This window comes from Trichosurus vulpecula, chromosome 3 (genome assembly GCF_011100635.1).
Source record: "Trichosurus vulpecula isolate mTriVul1 chromosome 3, mTriVul1.pri, whole genome shotgun sequence".
In the NCBI taxonomy this organism is placed as follows: domain Eukaryota; kingdom Metazoa; phylum Chordata; class Mammalia; order Diprotodontia; family Phalangeridae; genus Trichosurus; species Trichosurus vulpecula.
Window position 1 is genome coordinate 307905502 of NC_050575.1, and position 17658 is coordinate 307923159.

Here is a 17658-nt window from a genome sequence, read left to right on the forward strand (position 1 = left end):
GCTCCCCTTTTTCACCCACCTCTATTCCTACAGTGCATTTAAACAGCAAAAATCTGTCCGCCATTCTTAGCACTAACTCTTTCTCAACTTTATACTGTTTTGAGATGAACCAGAGCAGCAGCAGGCCAACTTCAGCCAAACATTTTACAACACACCATAATATTCTACCAGTAAATACTTCCCCGCAGATTCACACTCATAGGAAGCTGCCAGGCCTGATGCTCTTCTTCCTCCTACCAGATGCCTCAAGTCACTCTTTCCTTTATCCATCCTATAGCTCCTCTTCTATTCAATCAATCTGTTTCCCCTTCTAGCTCTCGAATCACTCCCTAAAACTATCCTGTTGTGGGGTTTGTGCAGATTTTATGCAGACAGAGGGTGTTATTTCAGCATTGCACTTCCTTTGGAACCCAACTTCTCTATCTCTTAAATGCAATTATGTTTTCACTGTCATCCATTTCATAAACCTTTCTTTAATCAGATATGCCTGTCTCAGAAAATCAACAACTTCTGGAATGTTGCCACATTCCCTGTCAAACTATGGTCTGGGATTAAATTTGGGGGTGGGGGAGGAGGGAAAGTCTTACAACTTCCCTTAAGCCATAAAGTGAGTCATCAGATTTTAAGTCCTTGAAAATGAGCCAGTTCTGGACCAGATTTACTTTAGTCATACAAGTCCTGCAAGCTATTTTAACCATTTGGTGATAATACAGATTTATATGAATGAACACACAATGTGCCCATAGCAAGGCACACTTATAGAGGATTATTTGTATATTTGTTTTTTAAACAGAATAGTAGTCAGATTTAGATGCACAAAACAAAAACAGAGATGAAAAATATATACATAAGTGAAATCTGGGACAGATCCAGTACTGGGTTCTGGGTGGTCAGGTCCAGTGTGATATGTTGGTATTTTGATCTGACAAATGCCTATTAACCTAATTCTAGTTGAGCTTTATGTCCTATTTGAATCTTTGGTTATCATTGACCTTTCAGGACAGGATTCTTTTATACCGTATGGTCTTACACCCATAAGACAGCAGTGCTGATTTAATTGTTATACAATTTTACATCTTTCCTAGAAAGACTCAGAGGGTGTTTCTGAATCATTTATGACATTGTATAGCCAAACCTTTCTGCCTTCTCTCTCAGTTTCTGGAATAAGCAACACTACAAGTACCAGTATAATCAGACGAGTAGGGCTGGAACAGCTGTTCTGAGCATGCATGTGAGAGAGAGGAAAGCAGCTCTTTCTGATCATCTTCCACACAACTACCAAATTGAGATGCCTAAAGTACAGGTTGAAGTACATCACTTCCTTGCCCAAGAAGTTTTGGTTGCTTCCTATTTCCTCTAGGATACAATATAAAACTCTCTATCATTTAAAGGCCTTTACACAATGGCTACAAAAAAACATTCCAGACTTAGTTCATATTATTACCTTTCACACAGCCTATATTCAAGCCAATTCTTCCCACCTGGACATAGACATATTCCATTTCTTTCCCCCGGCCTTTGCAGAATGCATTTCCCAAGCCTGAATCTGTCTCCCTCATCATTCTTATCTCTTTGAATCTCTACCATTTTTCAAGGCTCAGCTCAGGCTTCACCTACCTTACAAGGCCTTTCCTGAGTACCTCAGTTGCTAATGTTCCCCCCATTTTTGTATTACTTTTGTATTACTTTGTATATGTTTTATTTACATGTTTACACTTATTTATCTATATACATGTTGTCCATCATCCATATACCCCCAAGTGGAATGTAAACTCTTTGAAGGAAGGGACTATTTGTTTTTTTTTGTCTTTTCATATCAAAACTAGCACAGAGAGTAAGTTCTTACAAATATTTGTTGAATTGATTTTCTGACCCTAAAATTGCTTTGTTCCTTTTCCAAGCTCAGTGGTGACTGTATTGGCTTGACTGATTGAAATCTGATAAACTGAATTATGATTGGCTTACATATGGTCAATACAATAGATCATTTACATATAACCATAACTGGGATGTGTGAAAATAATGTGACCTAAGGAGAATTCTTCCACAGAAGAACTATTCTAATGTCTCACTGCAGTGTGGACATGGCAATGAGTTGTCTAAGACTACACCAATGAATCACAAGATCTTGCAGGTGCTATCAAGATGGAAAGGTATTGTCATATATGAACCTGCAATGGACTGTTTGTATGGTGTGTAGGGACAAGGCAGATAGAGATTCTTATTACTGGAAGGTTGGCCACCAGTTGACAGTTGCTTTGGTAACAGCAATTCAAAAAGATTTCCTAGAGATTAGAGGGCTTGAGATTTAAGTTGGAATAAGTGATGCCAACAGTATTGAAAACTACAGATGATGTGAAACACTGAATTTTATTCAATTCCACAAATATACGTTGGATGCCATTTAAATGATAGGTATTGTGCTAGGCTTTCATAATGCAGTCTCAAATATAAAATTTTCTCTGCCCTTAAGGAACTTAAATTTCACTCCTGGGAAATGGCACTAACAGACAAGTATATATGTCTGTCTCTCTATCATTTATAAATATCCATATATACATACTATAACCTATCTAGATATGTATGTATATACATATGTGTACATGTATTCACACAGAGTAAATATTGAGTAATTGGATGCTGCAGAGAATACATTTATCCCTTCCATGTTGTGAAGGCTAGGGACATTGTGCCCCCATAGTCTGGAGAATCTGCATAAAATTTTTTGGCTCTCTCCTGGTACCAGAGAAGAAATATGAATTATGATGGTATTAAAAGATAAAATATACTGATTTTATACAATACTATACATATATTTTATGCATTTCTGAGTTTCTAAACTTTTTCTGTGTTGTTTGTTGGCCTTTGAATGTAGTTTGCCACTACCACAAAACTCCCCCAAAATTCCCATTTAATTTCTTATGCTGACCTGAGATATGTCAAAACTGGGATGGGAAAAGTTGTGATGTGGAAGGAATAACTGTACTAACAACTAGGGAAAACAAAGCTACCTCAGTGGCATTTTAAAGGAAGCAAAGGATTCTATGAAGCAGATGGGAAAAGAGGGAGCATTTCAAGCATAAAGGGTAACTTGTAATATACAATTAGGACTTTATATAATACGTAATATTCCATGACTATGGAAACACTATCTGTATGCAATACCAGTTTTAAGATGTATGTAACTTATGATTGAGTAAAAAAAAACTCCATTAACTTTTCATACTCTTTGGAGATTTGTGTTAATCACTAAAAATTAACCCATTTTGAAATTTTATACACTGTAACTTTTCTTGGAAATTATTTCCCTTGTTAGTAAAAACAAAGCAAAGACCCCACTGGCTTCACCAACTTTAGGGATTCACCTCGAATTGTTAGCTTAGAATTTTAAATATAGAGTTATTACACATATACAAAAACAAAACAAAACAAAAAACAATACCTACTTTCTCCCTCTGACCACTCCATAGGAATGAGTGTATTTTTTGTTTGTTGCTAAAGCTGCCAAAAATTCAGGAGCATAATTTGCAAATAACATCTAAAATGACAAGAAGATATAACCTTAGTAATTATTCCTCTCATGCGACCTTGATGTTAAAGTTGCTAATACATCTTAATGATACTTCATAATTCCAGATTATTCAGAAAGATGTCCATAATACCTAAAACATTCCTCTAAACTATGGATGATAATTCTTTTGGGGGTGCCAAACAAATGCATTTCATCTTCAAGTCTTTTGATTTGATCCAATCTTAAAAAGGTACACCATTAGTGTTAATGGTAATCCAGGGATGGTCTTTGTGTAGTGGCAAAATACCTATGGGAATTAGGGTGAGGAGGGGAAATATGGATCTATATGGCTTGGGGCAAGACAGGAATTTTGTCCAGAGTGCTTATGGTTTGGAAAAGATCTTTGGGTGTTCTGAGAGAACAATAAAAGGAAGTAGAATTTTGGGAAATGATAGGGTCAAATTCAAGGGTGATGGGGAAGGGAAGTCAGGAAGGATACTATGGAGCACTTCGTTTATATTTAGAAACCAGAAGGTGGGATTGGAACTACTAAAATATTAAATAGTTAAAAACAGTGAACGTTTATATAATTCTTTAGATTTGCGAAGAACATGACAAATTTCTTATTTGATCCTCACAACAACCCCTGAGAGATAGGTGCTAGTATGTCCATTTTATAGGTAAGGAAACTGAGGCAGTAAGAGGTCAAGTGATTTGCCTGAGGTCACACAACTAGTAACTGTTGGAACCTAGATTTGAAACCGGGTCTTCCTGACTCAAGATTGAACATTCTATCCACTGTGCATTTAGCTGCCTATTAATGGGATTGTTATTTCCATCACTTCAAGTATTGGTGTATACCCCAACTGAGGTCAAAGGGGACTTGTAAAGGACTTATCTTACTCCTCCGGGAGCAAAAGGATAAATGAGGAAGTAACCCATCAAATCTCATCCTTTCTTTACCCTTTATGATGAGAAGAACTTTATTTCAATGAAAGAAAAATGATAAAGGAGAATAAGGTTACCTGTGTCAGTTGGGAAAGGGAAATGCCCTAATTTTTCTTCTCTGTTTCCATTCCCCCATACCCTTCCCTGGCAACTGATAGAGATAGACTTTGATTTTATGACTTTACAAAGATTTTTAAACTCATTGAAACTTTTCTGTCATCACAAAAATGTACAAGAAAATCTCCCTTCTCTGAGAAAACTTGGCATGTTTTAATGTGTACAACTACCTTTTCTTTAACTATTCCTTGCCTATACAGAGAAAGATTCCAAATCTCCTTGAAGGGTTTTTAGTATGAGGATTTAAAGCTAAAAGGGGCTTTAGGAATCATCTACTTCGATGCTTTCATTTTAGAGATGAGGAAACTGAGTTGTATAGCAGTTAAGTAATTTGCCTGAGGTCAAACAGAAAAGTAGTAGAGATGGTATTCAAATAGTAGAAGGTGAGTTATAGTATAGAAAGAACACAGAGCCTGGAGTCTGGAGACAAATGAAGAGCTAATTAAGAAGATGATAGCTAAAAATTAAATTTGGATTTCTGAACTACAGTTTAAAACTTTTAACTAACAGGTCCTAAGGACAGAATACATCTAACAAAGGATGCACAGGTTGTATTTGTTTGGAGTCTTGAAATATAATAAAAATGGCTTTAATTTACAAAGGGAGATGGAAAACTGTCCATCTATATCCATTGTGGTCAGCTAGGTGACTCAGTGGATAGAGTGCTGGACCTGGAGTCACGAAGACTTGACTTCAGATCTGGTCTCAGATACTTACTAGCTGTGTGACATCTTTAAACAAATGAACAAACTATATATAGCAAACACATAAAACCCCAAAGGTAAGAAAGCAAATTTGAACTTAAAACTATATGAGAACTATTATTGGAATATGGCTCTAGAACAGTAGACCTTAATTAAAAGGAATAAAGAGATTATTTGAAATGGGAGTAGAAAAGCCTACAACTCTTACAAATGCCTGGTAAGATCTAAAAATGGTCAGAAGGAACAATGATAAAGAAAACAAAAGAGAAATAACTAGAAATGCCAGGACTGAATCTGTATTGTGTGTGGTTTGTCCTTTGTTCTTGAAGAGGACCATGACATCAGGGAGATGATGACATGACTTGCAATTGACTTTGATTTGAGTGAGGGAGGGCGGTGCAGTCACCAGCCTCACTTTCTCCTCCAGAGCTATCCAGGTTCAGGGGCTAGATATCGATCAGAACAACTGGAGATGGGCTAGGATACAGTGGGAGACCTTGGCTCTTTTAAGCTAAGGTCTTTTCAAGTGGGATCTAGTCCAGGACTGAATATAAAGATTGCTAGAATACTTGGGAAGCAATGAGAGCTGGTAAGCCAGAATAGGTAGAAACACTAGGCAGGCATCTCAGGCTCACAGCAGGAGACAAGGCCAGAGTAAGGGCCCCACACACAATGGCAGACAAAGTCAGAACAGCACTTAGGCAGCCTGGGCCTGAGCCACATCAGGAGACAAAGCCAAAAAACTCTTAAAGAAGATGGAGACTATAACTGGCCACCAAACTCAGAACCAAGCAGGGCCTTCTCACACCTTCCAAGAGTACAAGACCAGAGTCTGACCCAAACATAAACTCCCAGTCCAGAAACTAATGCTTGAGACAGGGCAAGCACTCGTATGGTGGTCAGAAGAAGCCATACAAGGACACTCTCAAGGTGTCTCTTAAGAGCTTTGGAATTGATTGTATGACATGGGACACACTGGCACAGGACCACTCAGCATGGCATGACCACATCAGAGAAGGTGCTGTGCTCTATGAGCTATGAAATAGCTCAAAAGAAATGCAGGATGCACAAATTTAGAGGATACATCCCAAAAGTTTACATAGACTATTTGTGCCCAACCTATGGTAGAATATTCTGAGCTCAGATTGGTCTGATCAGCCACAGTTGGACACTGAAACTTGACTCTAGCATAGTGATGTCATTTTGGTCCTCTTAGAAAACAAAGGATGACAACCAACTAACCAACCTAAACAAACAAATAACCAAAGATTTTTAGTCCCTTCTAAACCAAGAAGTTAACCCAGAAGGAAGAAATAGAAAGAAGATACCATTCAAAATAGCTATAGAATGTATAAAATAATTTGTTGCCTATTTACTAAGCTACCCTCAGCCACTATATTAATGCAACTATAGAAAACTCCACAGACATAAAGATAGATCTAAATAATTAGATAAATATTAATTATTCAGGGGTAGATCATACTAATATAAAACAAATGATAATACAGTACTACTTAATTTGCTCATTCGATCCCATACAAATCAAATTATGATAGGATTACTGCATGGGGCTAGAAAAATTAATAAGGAAATTCATCTGGAAGAAAAAAGGTCAAGACTCCCATGACCAATAATAAATAATAAAGTGGGAAAGAAGGTGGTTTCTCTGTTTTATAAAGCAGTAATAATCAAAGCACTGGTTACTGGCAAAAAAAAAATAAAGAGGTTAATCAATGGAACAAATTACATGCATAACATATGAAAACAAAGGAAAATAGTAGTGGAGTGTTCAGTAAAATCAGTGACCCCATCTGCTAGGCCTAGGATTCATTATTTGAGAAAAATTTACCAGGAAAACTAGAAGGAAGACTGGCAGAAATTAGGTATAGACCAGCATTTCATACCATATATCAAGATAAGCTCCAAAATGGATAGGCAACCTAGACATAAAGGGCCACATCATAAATAAATTAAAGGATCGAGGAAGAAATTACCTTTCATATCTATGGCTACGGGAAAAGTTCATGACCAAACCAGTAGGCAAAGAGGATCACATAAGGGAAAATGGATAATTTTGATTTTATAAAATTTTAAATTTTTGCACAAACAAAACCAATGTACCTAAAATTTGAAGGGAAAAATTACTGTTGGAGAAAACAATATTTCTAAGAAGTTTCTTTGATAAATACCTCTTTCCCAAAATATATAACTGTTTTAAATTTCTAACAATTAAACCTACCCTCTGAAGAGATAACTGTTTAAAGAATATGAACACAATGTAGTTTTTAAAGGAAGAGCTGTCAAGTATCATAAGAAAGAATGCTCCAAATCACTAATAAATAAATAAAAATTAAAACAACTCCGAAGAGCCACTTCATACCCATAAACTTACAATTGTAAAGAAAGGAAAATAACAAATGTTCATGGGACTGCAGGAAAACAGGTACATTGATGCACTGCTGGTGGAGCTATGAAGTGATCTAGCTAAATCACTATAAGACCTATAACCCACAGAGACTGTTGTGTTTGTCCTTCATTTTTGAAATCTAAATTGCTATTACATTAATGATAACATTGTTTTATATGCTTATCTTGTGTTATCCTTGTTAAATTGTTTTGTAAAGTTCTGTGACACCAGTTATCCCATTGCCCTATGTAAAGTGTAAGAAAGACCTTGGGGCCGAATGTTATAGCAATTTAGATTTAAAGATTTTTCCCACCCATTAATAGGCCACATGACCTGCATACATCACAGGAAGCCTAAATCACATGTGGTGGGAGAAGCTTGCTGGGAGGAAAAGGAAATTATGTCGCAGGAAATGCTAGAAGAGCAGTTATGACAGTTAGAGCTGAGGGAAAGAGCAGACGTGCTGTGCTGTGTGAGTATGATTGTGGGGAGGCCCCAGGTTTTGGGATGGCAAGGCTCCATCGTGTGTTAAGTTCCTTGCTGTTATGATAAAATGAGCCTACTGGTTGTGGGAGTTGGTTGCTTGGTTGTGGGATCTGGTTATCTGGTGTCTGAATAAATGGTTTACTTCTACCTTCTATGTGAAGAGTCTCGCATATTTTGCAATACAGAACTGCACAGGCATTTTGATAATTATCATCTATATTGTGATTATTGCCTCGCTGACATATTTGGTGTCATGAACAGGATCACAAGGTATAAGATCTCTATTTGGAGGTGAAAGGGCTTTAGAGGAAGAAATGGTTACCCCAGGATAGGAGGAGGTACCTTATTCTTCCCTAGCAAGGGAATGGGCTAAAGGCACAGGATTGTGTGAGGACTGGAAACAGAAGCTACAGGGGGAGAACCTAGAGATTTGGAAAGATGTTGCAAGAAGTACAGTTAATCCAGGGAGAGAACTGCCAACAACAATCTCTAGACAAGGCTGAATTTTACTGACTGTATCATATATATGAAAGCAGGGACAGGCTGTTATGAGAGAGAACCGAGACAGAGAAAAATCTAGCTCAAATGAGAATATTACTTTTTTACCACAGCAAGATGGGGAATCTCAGGTGGCAGAACAACAGGTTTTTGTTCAGGAATCTACTGATTTTGCTGTTAATTTGGCTAGAAGACAGAGGCAGCCAAGGACGTCAAGAGTGCTTTTAGTTCAGCCCAGGTTGAGTCTAGCAGCCAATCTGGTTACCATGGTGACAGGGAGACAGGGTCTAGAGAGGATGAAACAATATCAGAAGCTGAAGCACGAAATGTTACTTTGTGGTACGATGCTATGGAGCCAGAGAATGATACAGTATCAGAACAGGCTCCTCAAACAGCAGTGTGCCACATACAGCAAAGCAGGCAAGAAACCCAAGATAATAATACAGTGTTCAGAGAGATGGAGGATTTTACACAGCAGGAAATCACAGACATCTTGAGTAGGTTCACCAAGAGAATGGGAGAATCATTAATATCTTGGAGGGTGAGAACCGGTGAGCAAGGGGCCACAGGAGTATCTGCTGATACTGTGGATTATATGAGATTCAGAAGTATTAGTCAGAATCCTTTTGAACAGCAAGTTTTTAGGGATTATCATTTACAAGGAGGTAACCAAACAACCAATCTGTTAGCTTTAGCTGCAAGAGGTTGTAATAGAGAATATCTTGCTGAGTCTGTGTGGCCTACTGCAGATAGACTCTGGTATTCACTTAGGGACTGTACGAGAAAGTTAAAGGAGGAGGTAATGAAGATTGCTATTATGTTGGGGAATGATGAATTTTATGATAATACTCCCTTGGGAGTCTCTCATAGAAATTTGATCATTAAAATGGCTCTCCCTTGGGGCAGCCAGGTGGTGCAGTGAGTAGAGCACCAGCCCTGGAGTCAGGAGGATCTGAGTTCAAATCTGGCCTCAGACACTTGACACATGTACTAGCTGTGTGACCTTGGGCAAGTCACTTAACCCCAATTGCCCTGCCAAAAAAAAATAAATAAAATGGCTCTCCCTACTTATAAACACCTAATTCTGACTCTGCTAATTGTGAAAGTAGGGAACCTTCTTTCAGAGGTGCTGGATAAGATTTCACACTTAAATGACTTAGGACAGTGGGAAAAAGATAAATTTCCCCAAGAGAGAAGAGTGAATATCCAGCCAATTCAATGTCAGAATAGAGTGACGAGAAAAGAAATGTTTACTACTCTGTTGACGGCAGGAGTAGATTTTTAGAATAATAGATGGTATTCCAACTAAGGAGCTATACAAAATGTACTGCGATAAGGGGCTTAGTAGCAGATGGAATAGAGAAGTAAGAACTGCCTCTACAAATCCTACAAATCTTGAACCCTTCTATTCAAGTGAGTCACACCACCAGGGAAGTGATAACATGACTTGCAGTTGACTTTGATTTGAGTGAGGGAGGGCTGTGCAAGGTCACCAGTCTCACTTTCCCCTCCAGAGCCATCTGGATCCAGTGACCTAATATTCATCAGGAAGAATGGAAATTCCCAAGGATGCAATGGGAAACCCTGGCCCTTTTAGACTCAGGCCTTTTCATGTACTCAGTTAGAGTGAGTAACTCCCATTCAGTGAACAGGCCTCTTTAAGAAGTGAACCAAGGAATGGCCCCTTTAATTAGAAAAAAGAAAAAAAAAATAATCAAGCTGGGAGGGGAAGACCCTCAGGGTTGCTGTTGCAAAAAGAAACAGTTACCATTGACATTCACTCTAAGCCAGGAGAGCCCAAAATATGGTCATTAAGTGGAGCTTGGGCAGGGAGCTTTTGTGGTCCAATCTATGACCTTCAGAGTGAATTGGGTTTAAGGTTTTGAGGAAGGAAAGAGGGAGGGAGGGAAGAAAGGAAGGAAGGAAGGAAGGAAGGAAGGAAGGAAGGAAGGAAGGAAGGAAGGAAGGAAGGAAGGAAGGAAGGAAAGAAGGAAGGAAGGAAGGAGACAGAAAGTGAGGCTGGTGACCCTGCACAGCCCTCCCTCACTCAAATCAAAGTTAACTGCAAGTCATGTCATCATTTCCCTGATGCTGTGGTCTTCTTCAAAAGCGAAGGACAAACACAACCTGTGAGTAGACCTACCTGCCTGAATGGGGACCCAGCTAGTTTGGTAACTCAGCTCTCCCTCTCCCTCTCCCTCTCCCTCTTCCTCTCCTTCTTGTCTCCAAAGGAAAGCAAATTTTGATGGCCAGAAGCTGCCCACCTAATTTGGGGCTTACTGGCTAGATTTCTTCCTTCCTTCCTTCCTTCCTTCCTTCCTTCCTTCCATCCATCCATCCATCCCTTTCACAAAACCTTAAACCCAGTTCACTCTGAAGCTCATACATTGGACCACAATAGGTCCTTACCCAAGCTCCACTTAATGGCTTTATTTTGGGCCCTCCTGGCTCAGAATGAATGTCAATGGTAGCAACCCTGAGGGTCTTCCCCTCCCATAATAGTAATTGAGGTGTGACTTTTTGCTTTTCTTCTCTTAAGTGCCTTTAATGATTCTGGCCTTTGAGTGGGGCAGATAAAGTGGGATCTTTTTGTTTTGGAGTATTTCTCAGCACTGAGATAATTAGGAGTCATTGATTTGTATATGATGTGATCCTGGGGATGGAGAACTTTCCCAGACCCAGCCTGGGTGAGGTCAGAGCAGCTCAGGGCTCCAAACTGTATATAATTGAGGAGAGCTTGGCATTTGATTTTTGGGGCACACTCATGGAAGGAGTGTTGAGACTCTGGGTAAGCTGCAACTGCCCCCCAGCTTTACAAGTCAGATGTTGGTTCTTCTCTGGTAACTATGTATTGTGATTTGAATCAGACAAAGTCTGTCTGTTGATGTTTGTAATTTCTGTTTTTATTTGCCTTGAAGTTCAGGGGGCTGACCTTTTCTCCCTGAACTGTGAATGATATTTGTATGTTTGATTAAACTGAGATTGTTAACCCCTGAAAGTTTCCTTCCTTAGAAAAGCAGATCAAAGAACCTGTGTTGGCAGCTTTCTGGGTGCTGGTTGTTGGTGGATCTTACACCCCCATGGAAGCTGCTAGCCTGATTGTTGAAACACCTCCCAGCTTGATTTTTTTTCTCATTAAAGGGACCATCCCTTGAGTCACTTCTTAAGGAGTCCTATTCACTGAATGGGCATTACCTCACTCTAAGTGAGTACATGAAAAGGCCTGAGTCTAAAAGGGCCAGGGTCTCTCATTGCATCCTGGGTCATCTCCAGTCATCCTAATGAATGTCAGGTCACTGAATACAGATGGCTCTGGATGAGAAAGTGAGGCTGGTAACCTTCCACAGCCCTCATCTCTCAAATCAAAGTCAACTGCAAGTCATGTCATCATTTCCCTGATATCATGATGCTCTTCAAAAATGAAGGACAAACACAATCCGTGAGTAGACAGAGCTGCCTTAAAAGGGACTCTCCCTCTTCCTCTCCCTGTCCTTCTTCCTCTCCTTCTCCTTCTCCTTCTCTTCTCCAAAGGAAGGTAAATTTTGATGGCCAGAAGTTTCCCACTTAACTTGGGGTTTACTGGCTAGATTTCTTCTTTCCTTCCTTCCTTCCTTCCTTCCTTCTTTCCTTCCTTAAAACCTTAAACACAGTTCACTCTGATCCCAAAAAGATATATAAAAAAGGGAAAAAGATCCATATGTACAAATTGCTTATAGCAGTTCATTTTTTTGTCGTGGAAAATAACTGGAAACTAAAAGGCACCTATTTTGGAGAAATAGCTAAACAAATTATTATATATGAATATAATGAAATTTTATTATGCTGTAAGAAATGACTAAATGGATGGCCTTTGAGAAATTTGGCGAGACTTTCATGAGTAGTACTATGATAATATTTTATATAATAGTATACAATAACAACAAAAATATAAAGAAAAAACACTTTGAAAGATTTGAGAACAATGCAAGTACTAGTCATAATTCCAGAGGACTGATGATGAAACACCACCCTCTCCTGGGTTGATAAGACTCAAGATGCAAAATAAGACATAAAATTTTGGACACAGACAATGCAAGAATTAGTTTTGCTTGCTTATGCATTTCTGTTACAGGGTTTTGCTTTTCCTTCTCATTTGGTGATCTCATCAGTTCCCAGAGATTTGTCACCACTGTATAGATGAGTCCTGGAAGCATATATCTAGCTTTAGCATCTCTCTTGACCTCTATTTCCATATTACATTCTGTCTACTGGATATTTATTGCTGGATTTCCCACAGGCATTTCAAATTCAGCATGAACAAGACTGAACTCATTATCTTTCCTCCTAAACCTGACCCTCTTCTACACTTCCTTTTTTTTCTGTAGAATGACCACCATCCTTCCAGTTGGTCAGGTTCAGCACCTTGATGTTATCTTCTAACCCTTCACTCTCCCTCATACTAAATATATAAATAGTCATCACATCCTATAATTTCTATATCTACCACATCTCTTTCATTCAATATTTTCTCTCCACTCACGTAAGCACTTTGGTTCAGGTTCTCATAGCCTCTTGACTGAACTTTTGCAATTGACTTCTCTAATTTAAGTCTCTTTTCCTCTCCAGTCCATCCTCTACAACATGTCAAAGTGATTTTCTTAAAGTGCTTGTCTGATCATGTGATCGATTCCCACCCTCACCTCCACCCCCACTAAACTCCAAAGGTTTCCTAGTACAGCTAAAATTAAATATAAAGTTCTTTATTGATTTTTATTGTTGATGTTGATTTTCTTGATAAAGATACTGGACTGGTTTACCATTTTTTTCTCTAGCTCCATTTACAGAAGGAAAAAACTGAGGCAAACTGGATTGACTTGCCCAGGGTTACACAGACCTCAGTGTCTGAGGCCACATTTGAACTCAAGTCTTCCTGACTCCAGGCCCATCACTCTATCCACAGGGCCACCTAGCTACCCCTTTGTTGATAGTTATTCATAACCTGGGCCCTTCTATCTTTCCAACTTTCTTACAATTTATTCTCCTCTATATACTCTATAAACCCATTATTCTTGCCTATTTGCTGTTCCTCACATTTGATACCCAGTCTCCTCACCCAAAGTGTTGCACCTCCCAGCTCTGTTTATTTGTTCTGGCTGTTTCCCATAACTACAATGCCATCCCTACTTATGTCTGAATATTAGAACCACTGGCTTCCTTCAAGACACAGCTCACATTTCACCTTCTTTAGGAAGTCTTCTGTGCTCACCTGCCACTAGAGCCTTCCTCTCTTATGTTATCTTCCATACATTCCATATGTATCATATATGTTACATGTAAGATGGTTGCAAAATCATCTTCATATGTATAAGATGCTATATACATAGCTAGACATCAGTTCATCTGAAAAAAAATCTGGACATTTAAGTGGGCTTGCAAGTTCAAAATGGATAAAGAGTGTAATATGGCCACCAAAGCAATTAACACAATCCCTGAAAGAAATAGCACCCAGGAAGAAGGAGATCATAATCCCCTCCTATTCTTCCCTGGTCATACTATATTTGAAGTACTGTGTTCAGTTCTAAACACCATATTTTAGAAAAGATATGCTACAGAGTATGCAAAAGAGGGAAATCAGGATGTCAAGCCTCAAGTTAATATCATATAAATATCAGTTGAAGGAACTGAGGATGTTTAATTTGGAGAAGGCCAAAGCATGACCTGACAGCTATCTTCAAATATTTGAAGTGTTATCGTGGGATACAAGATTGTGAAAACTTCCCATGAATAAATCAGGCAAGGTAATACTCAAATAGTACAACTTTAGTTGGGATGTAGACCTCACTAGGCCTAAGTTTCGTTTTCCTGTAAATCATGATTTTGGGGAAATCAGGTGGTCTCCCCCTCCCCTAGCCTACTCCCATGCTGTCATCTTAACATTGAAATTTCCCTATAAGGTAATTCTGTAGTTTCTATGCTAGTATTGGGTAAACTTATTCTGGGATAGATTGTGAGGCCACCTGTCCCAGCAAATAGGGACAGGGGTCCAGCCTCTAGGGGTGGAATTTCTTAGAATTGTTTGTACAAGGTTATATATCCCCTTGCTTGCCTTCTCCCCCTTGCCTCTCTGCACTACCATCCCGCCCTGGTAGTGGGAGATGCCCAATTCTCGCGAGACTTGATCAAATAAAGCATTTGTTTTGTTTCTACCTTGAGAAAACCGAGACACCTCTGTTTTTGTTTATTTTGAGCCTGTGGTTTGTCCCACACAGAAGGATTAGTCATGTTCTGTTTGGTCCCAGAGAAAAACTGGGAACAGCTATTGAAAATTTGAAAAGCAGAAAATTGTAGCTTAATTTGAGGAAAAACTTACTCATGATTAATTAAAAATGGAATGGCCTATTTATGAGCTAGTAGGTTTCCCTTCACTTAAAGTCTTTTAAAAATATTTATTTTCACTTCCTAACTGACATCTTCCACCACTCTGTAAGAATGCAAGAAATATGATACCCATTATACATATGAAATCATGCAAAACATATTTCTGCATTAATCATATTCCAGGGAAAAACACAGGAAAAAAATATACTTCAATCTGCATGGTGAGTCCTTCAGTTTTCTATCTGGAGGTAACAGCATTTTTCATCATGAGTCCTTTGATATATCATTATAAAGGTCAGGATTACAAAATCTTTCACATTTAATTATCTTTAGAATATTCCTGTTTTTGTGTACATTGTTCTCCTGGTTCTGCTCACTTCACTAGGTTTCAGATCAAAGTCCTCTGTAACAACAATGCTACTTGCTGCTACTGTGGCTGTGTAAGGCCAGTAACACCAGCACACAGGAGGGCTACTAGGACAGTTTCTTTGATCTGCTTCTCTAAGGAAAGCAATATTAAGGGGTTAAGAATCTCACTTTATTTAAATATACATATATCATTCACTTAGTTCTGAGGAAAAAGTCAGCACCCTGAACTTCAGAGAAAACACAAACAGAAATTATATAAACAGAGCAAAATAACACAAATCAACAGACAGGCTTCTAGCTGTCTGACCAAGACATTACATACATAGTTACCAGAGAGAGAAGCCCCAACATCTCGGTTTTTCAAAGCCGGTGGGGCTCCTTCATGGCTATCCATAGTCTCATCTGGTCAAATCACATGACTTTCTTCCAGTGAGTGAGCCCCAAGCAAAATGCTAGCCTCAAATATAAACTTCTTCAGGGTCAGAGGGTGTCACAATAATGTGACTCAAACCCGTGTGACCTGAGCCTTCCCATGACTTAAGCAGGTCAACAAAGACTCCGGATTCAATCATTCAATTCTTGATTGAAACAAAGGCAAGACTCAAAGGCACTTGATTGCCTTAGTGCTGAAAAGCACTCTAAAATAAAAGACAACAAAAAGTCTTACCTTACTTGCCATTACACAACACCCCTCCATGATCCTTGGCCCTACAATCTAAATGGCCGTGGATATGGGAACAAATAGAGGCACTATACTTTGAGATCACATTCAGGGATCTAAAGCATAACATTCACAACATAACAAAACATATCATTCAAAATAATTCCCTCCAATACTTGTTTACACCAGCAGGGGGTCCCAGGCAAGCGTCTTCCCTAGGACAGCATATCATCCATAAGGGGTGGCAGAAAATACAAATACCATCCACCCCTACATCACACTAAGTTACAATCTCTTCAGTCAATACAGTGTCCAAGTGAAGTCCTTCTTGAAGGCATGTCCTTCTGCAGTTGCAGGCTTCCTCCTGGCACTCTCAGGTATCAGTATACTTTAATAAGCAAAGTCCCAACACAAATAAAAAAAGTCCAAATAAAGTTCTCTTGGGGGTCTGTTCTCCCCACACTGCTCCAGTCCCTTCTTCCAAGTCCTGAGGGGCAGCTGGGCAACAAAGCCAACAGGGTGGGTCCTTAGGGGTCTGAGACACTTCCTCCCACCCACCATAGACAACTCCACCACCCCCTTGGGTCCCAAGCAACCATCCCAGGGGAAGGCAGCAAAAAAGCACACTCAGCACCTTGCTGCAAAGTTTTTATCTTGCTTCAGGGCTGAATTCTGAGCTCGGGGGTTCCAAGTCCTCCAGCAGTAGCCAGCCACTCCTGGCTTCTGCCTGAATCCCAATGCAGGCAGCTCTCCCTTTTTTTCTCTCATCTAACCAACTGCTCCTGCTCAGTCTGTATGCAGGCAGTTCTCTGCTTCTGCTCCATGGCTCCACACACAATACAATCTCAGGATATTCACCCCTCTAGTACTGTCCAGAGCCGGGCTAATCCACTCAATCCCTGGCTCTGGCCATCCCCACCTCCCCCAAGCAGCTGCTTGTTTTCCTCCCACAGCCACTGCTCTGGCCTGTCTCCTCCAGAGTGCTTAGTGAGGCAGGGAGGGGGAAGAAGAGGTTATCTCTCAGGGACTCTACTCTAGGCACCTGGAAAATTGCTCCCATCACTGTTATTTGCTTGTTTTCCCTCATGCTGCTGCTGCTCCTGGGGCTCCATCATAGCCACCAAAACTTGGAAACAATGAACAAGTATCCCAGACCCCCATGCTTTCCTTTTAATTTGCAGATCCTGCCCAACTATGCTATTTTCTAACAACAATGCTATCTGCTGCTACTGTGACTGTGTAAGGCCAAGAACACCAGCACACAGGAGGGCAACTAGCACAGGTTCTTTGATCTCCTTTCTAAGGAAACAACTTTAAGGGGTTAAGAATCTTACTTTTATTTAAGCATACATATATCATTCACTTCGTTCAGAGGAAAAAGTGAGCACCCTGAACTTCAGAGAAAACATAAACAGAAAGTACAAGCAGAAATTATATGAACAGAGTAAAATATCACAAACCAACAGACAGGTTTCTAGCCATCTGACCAAGACATTACCTACAGAGTTGTCGGAGAAAGAAGCACCAACATCTGGGTTTTTCAAAGCCAGTAGGGCTTCTTCATGGCTAACCAGAGTCTCATCTGGTCAAATCACATGAC

At 39.5% G+C, this 17658-nt stretch overlaps 1 protein-coding gene across 1 annotated transcript in view; it reads right to left on the reverse strand.

Annotated features, from left to right (window-relative positions):
- The window catches only part of KCNU1 (potassium calcium-activated channel subfamily U member 1), a gene marked incomplete at its 5' end in the record, with an annotated part of 434479 nt that overhangs the window by 266072 nt on the left and 150749 nt on the right, over nt 1-17658 (reverse strand). Inside the window, 1 exon segment of the mRNA XM_036750000.1 lies at nt 3447-3538. Coding sequence (XP_036605895.1) covers nt 3447-3538 — 92 coding nt within the window.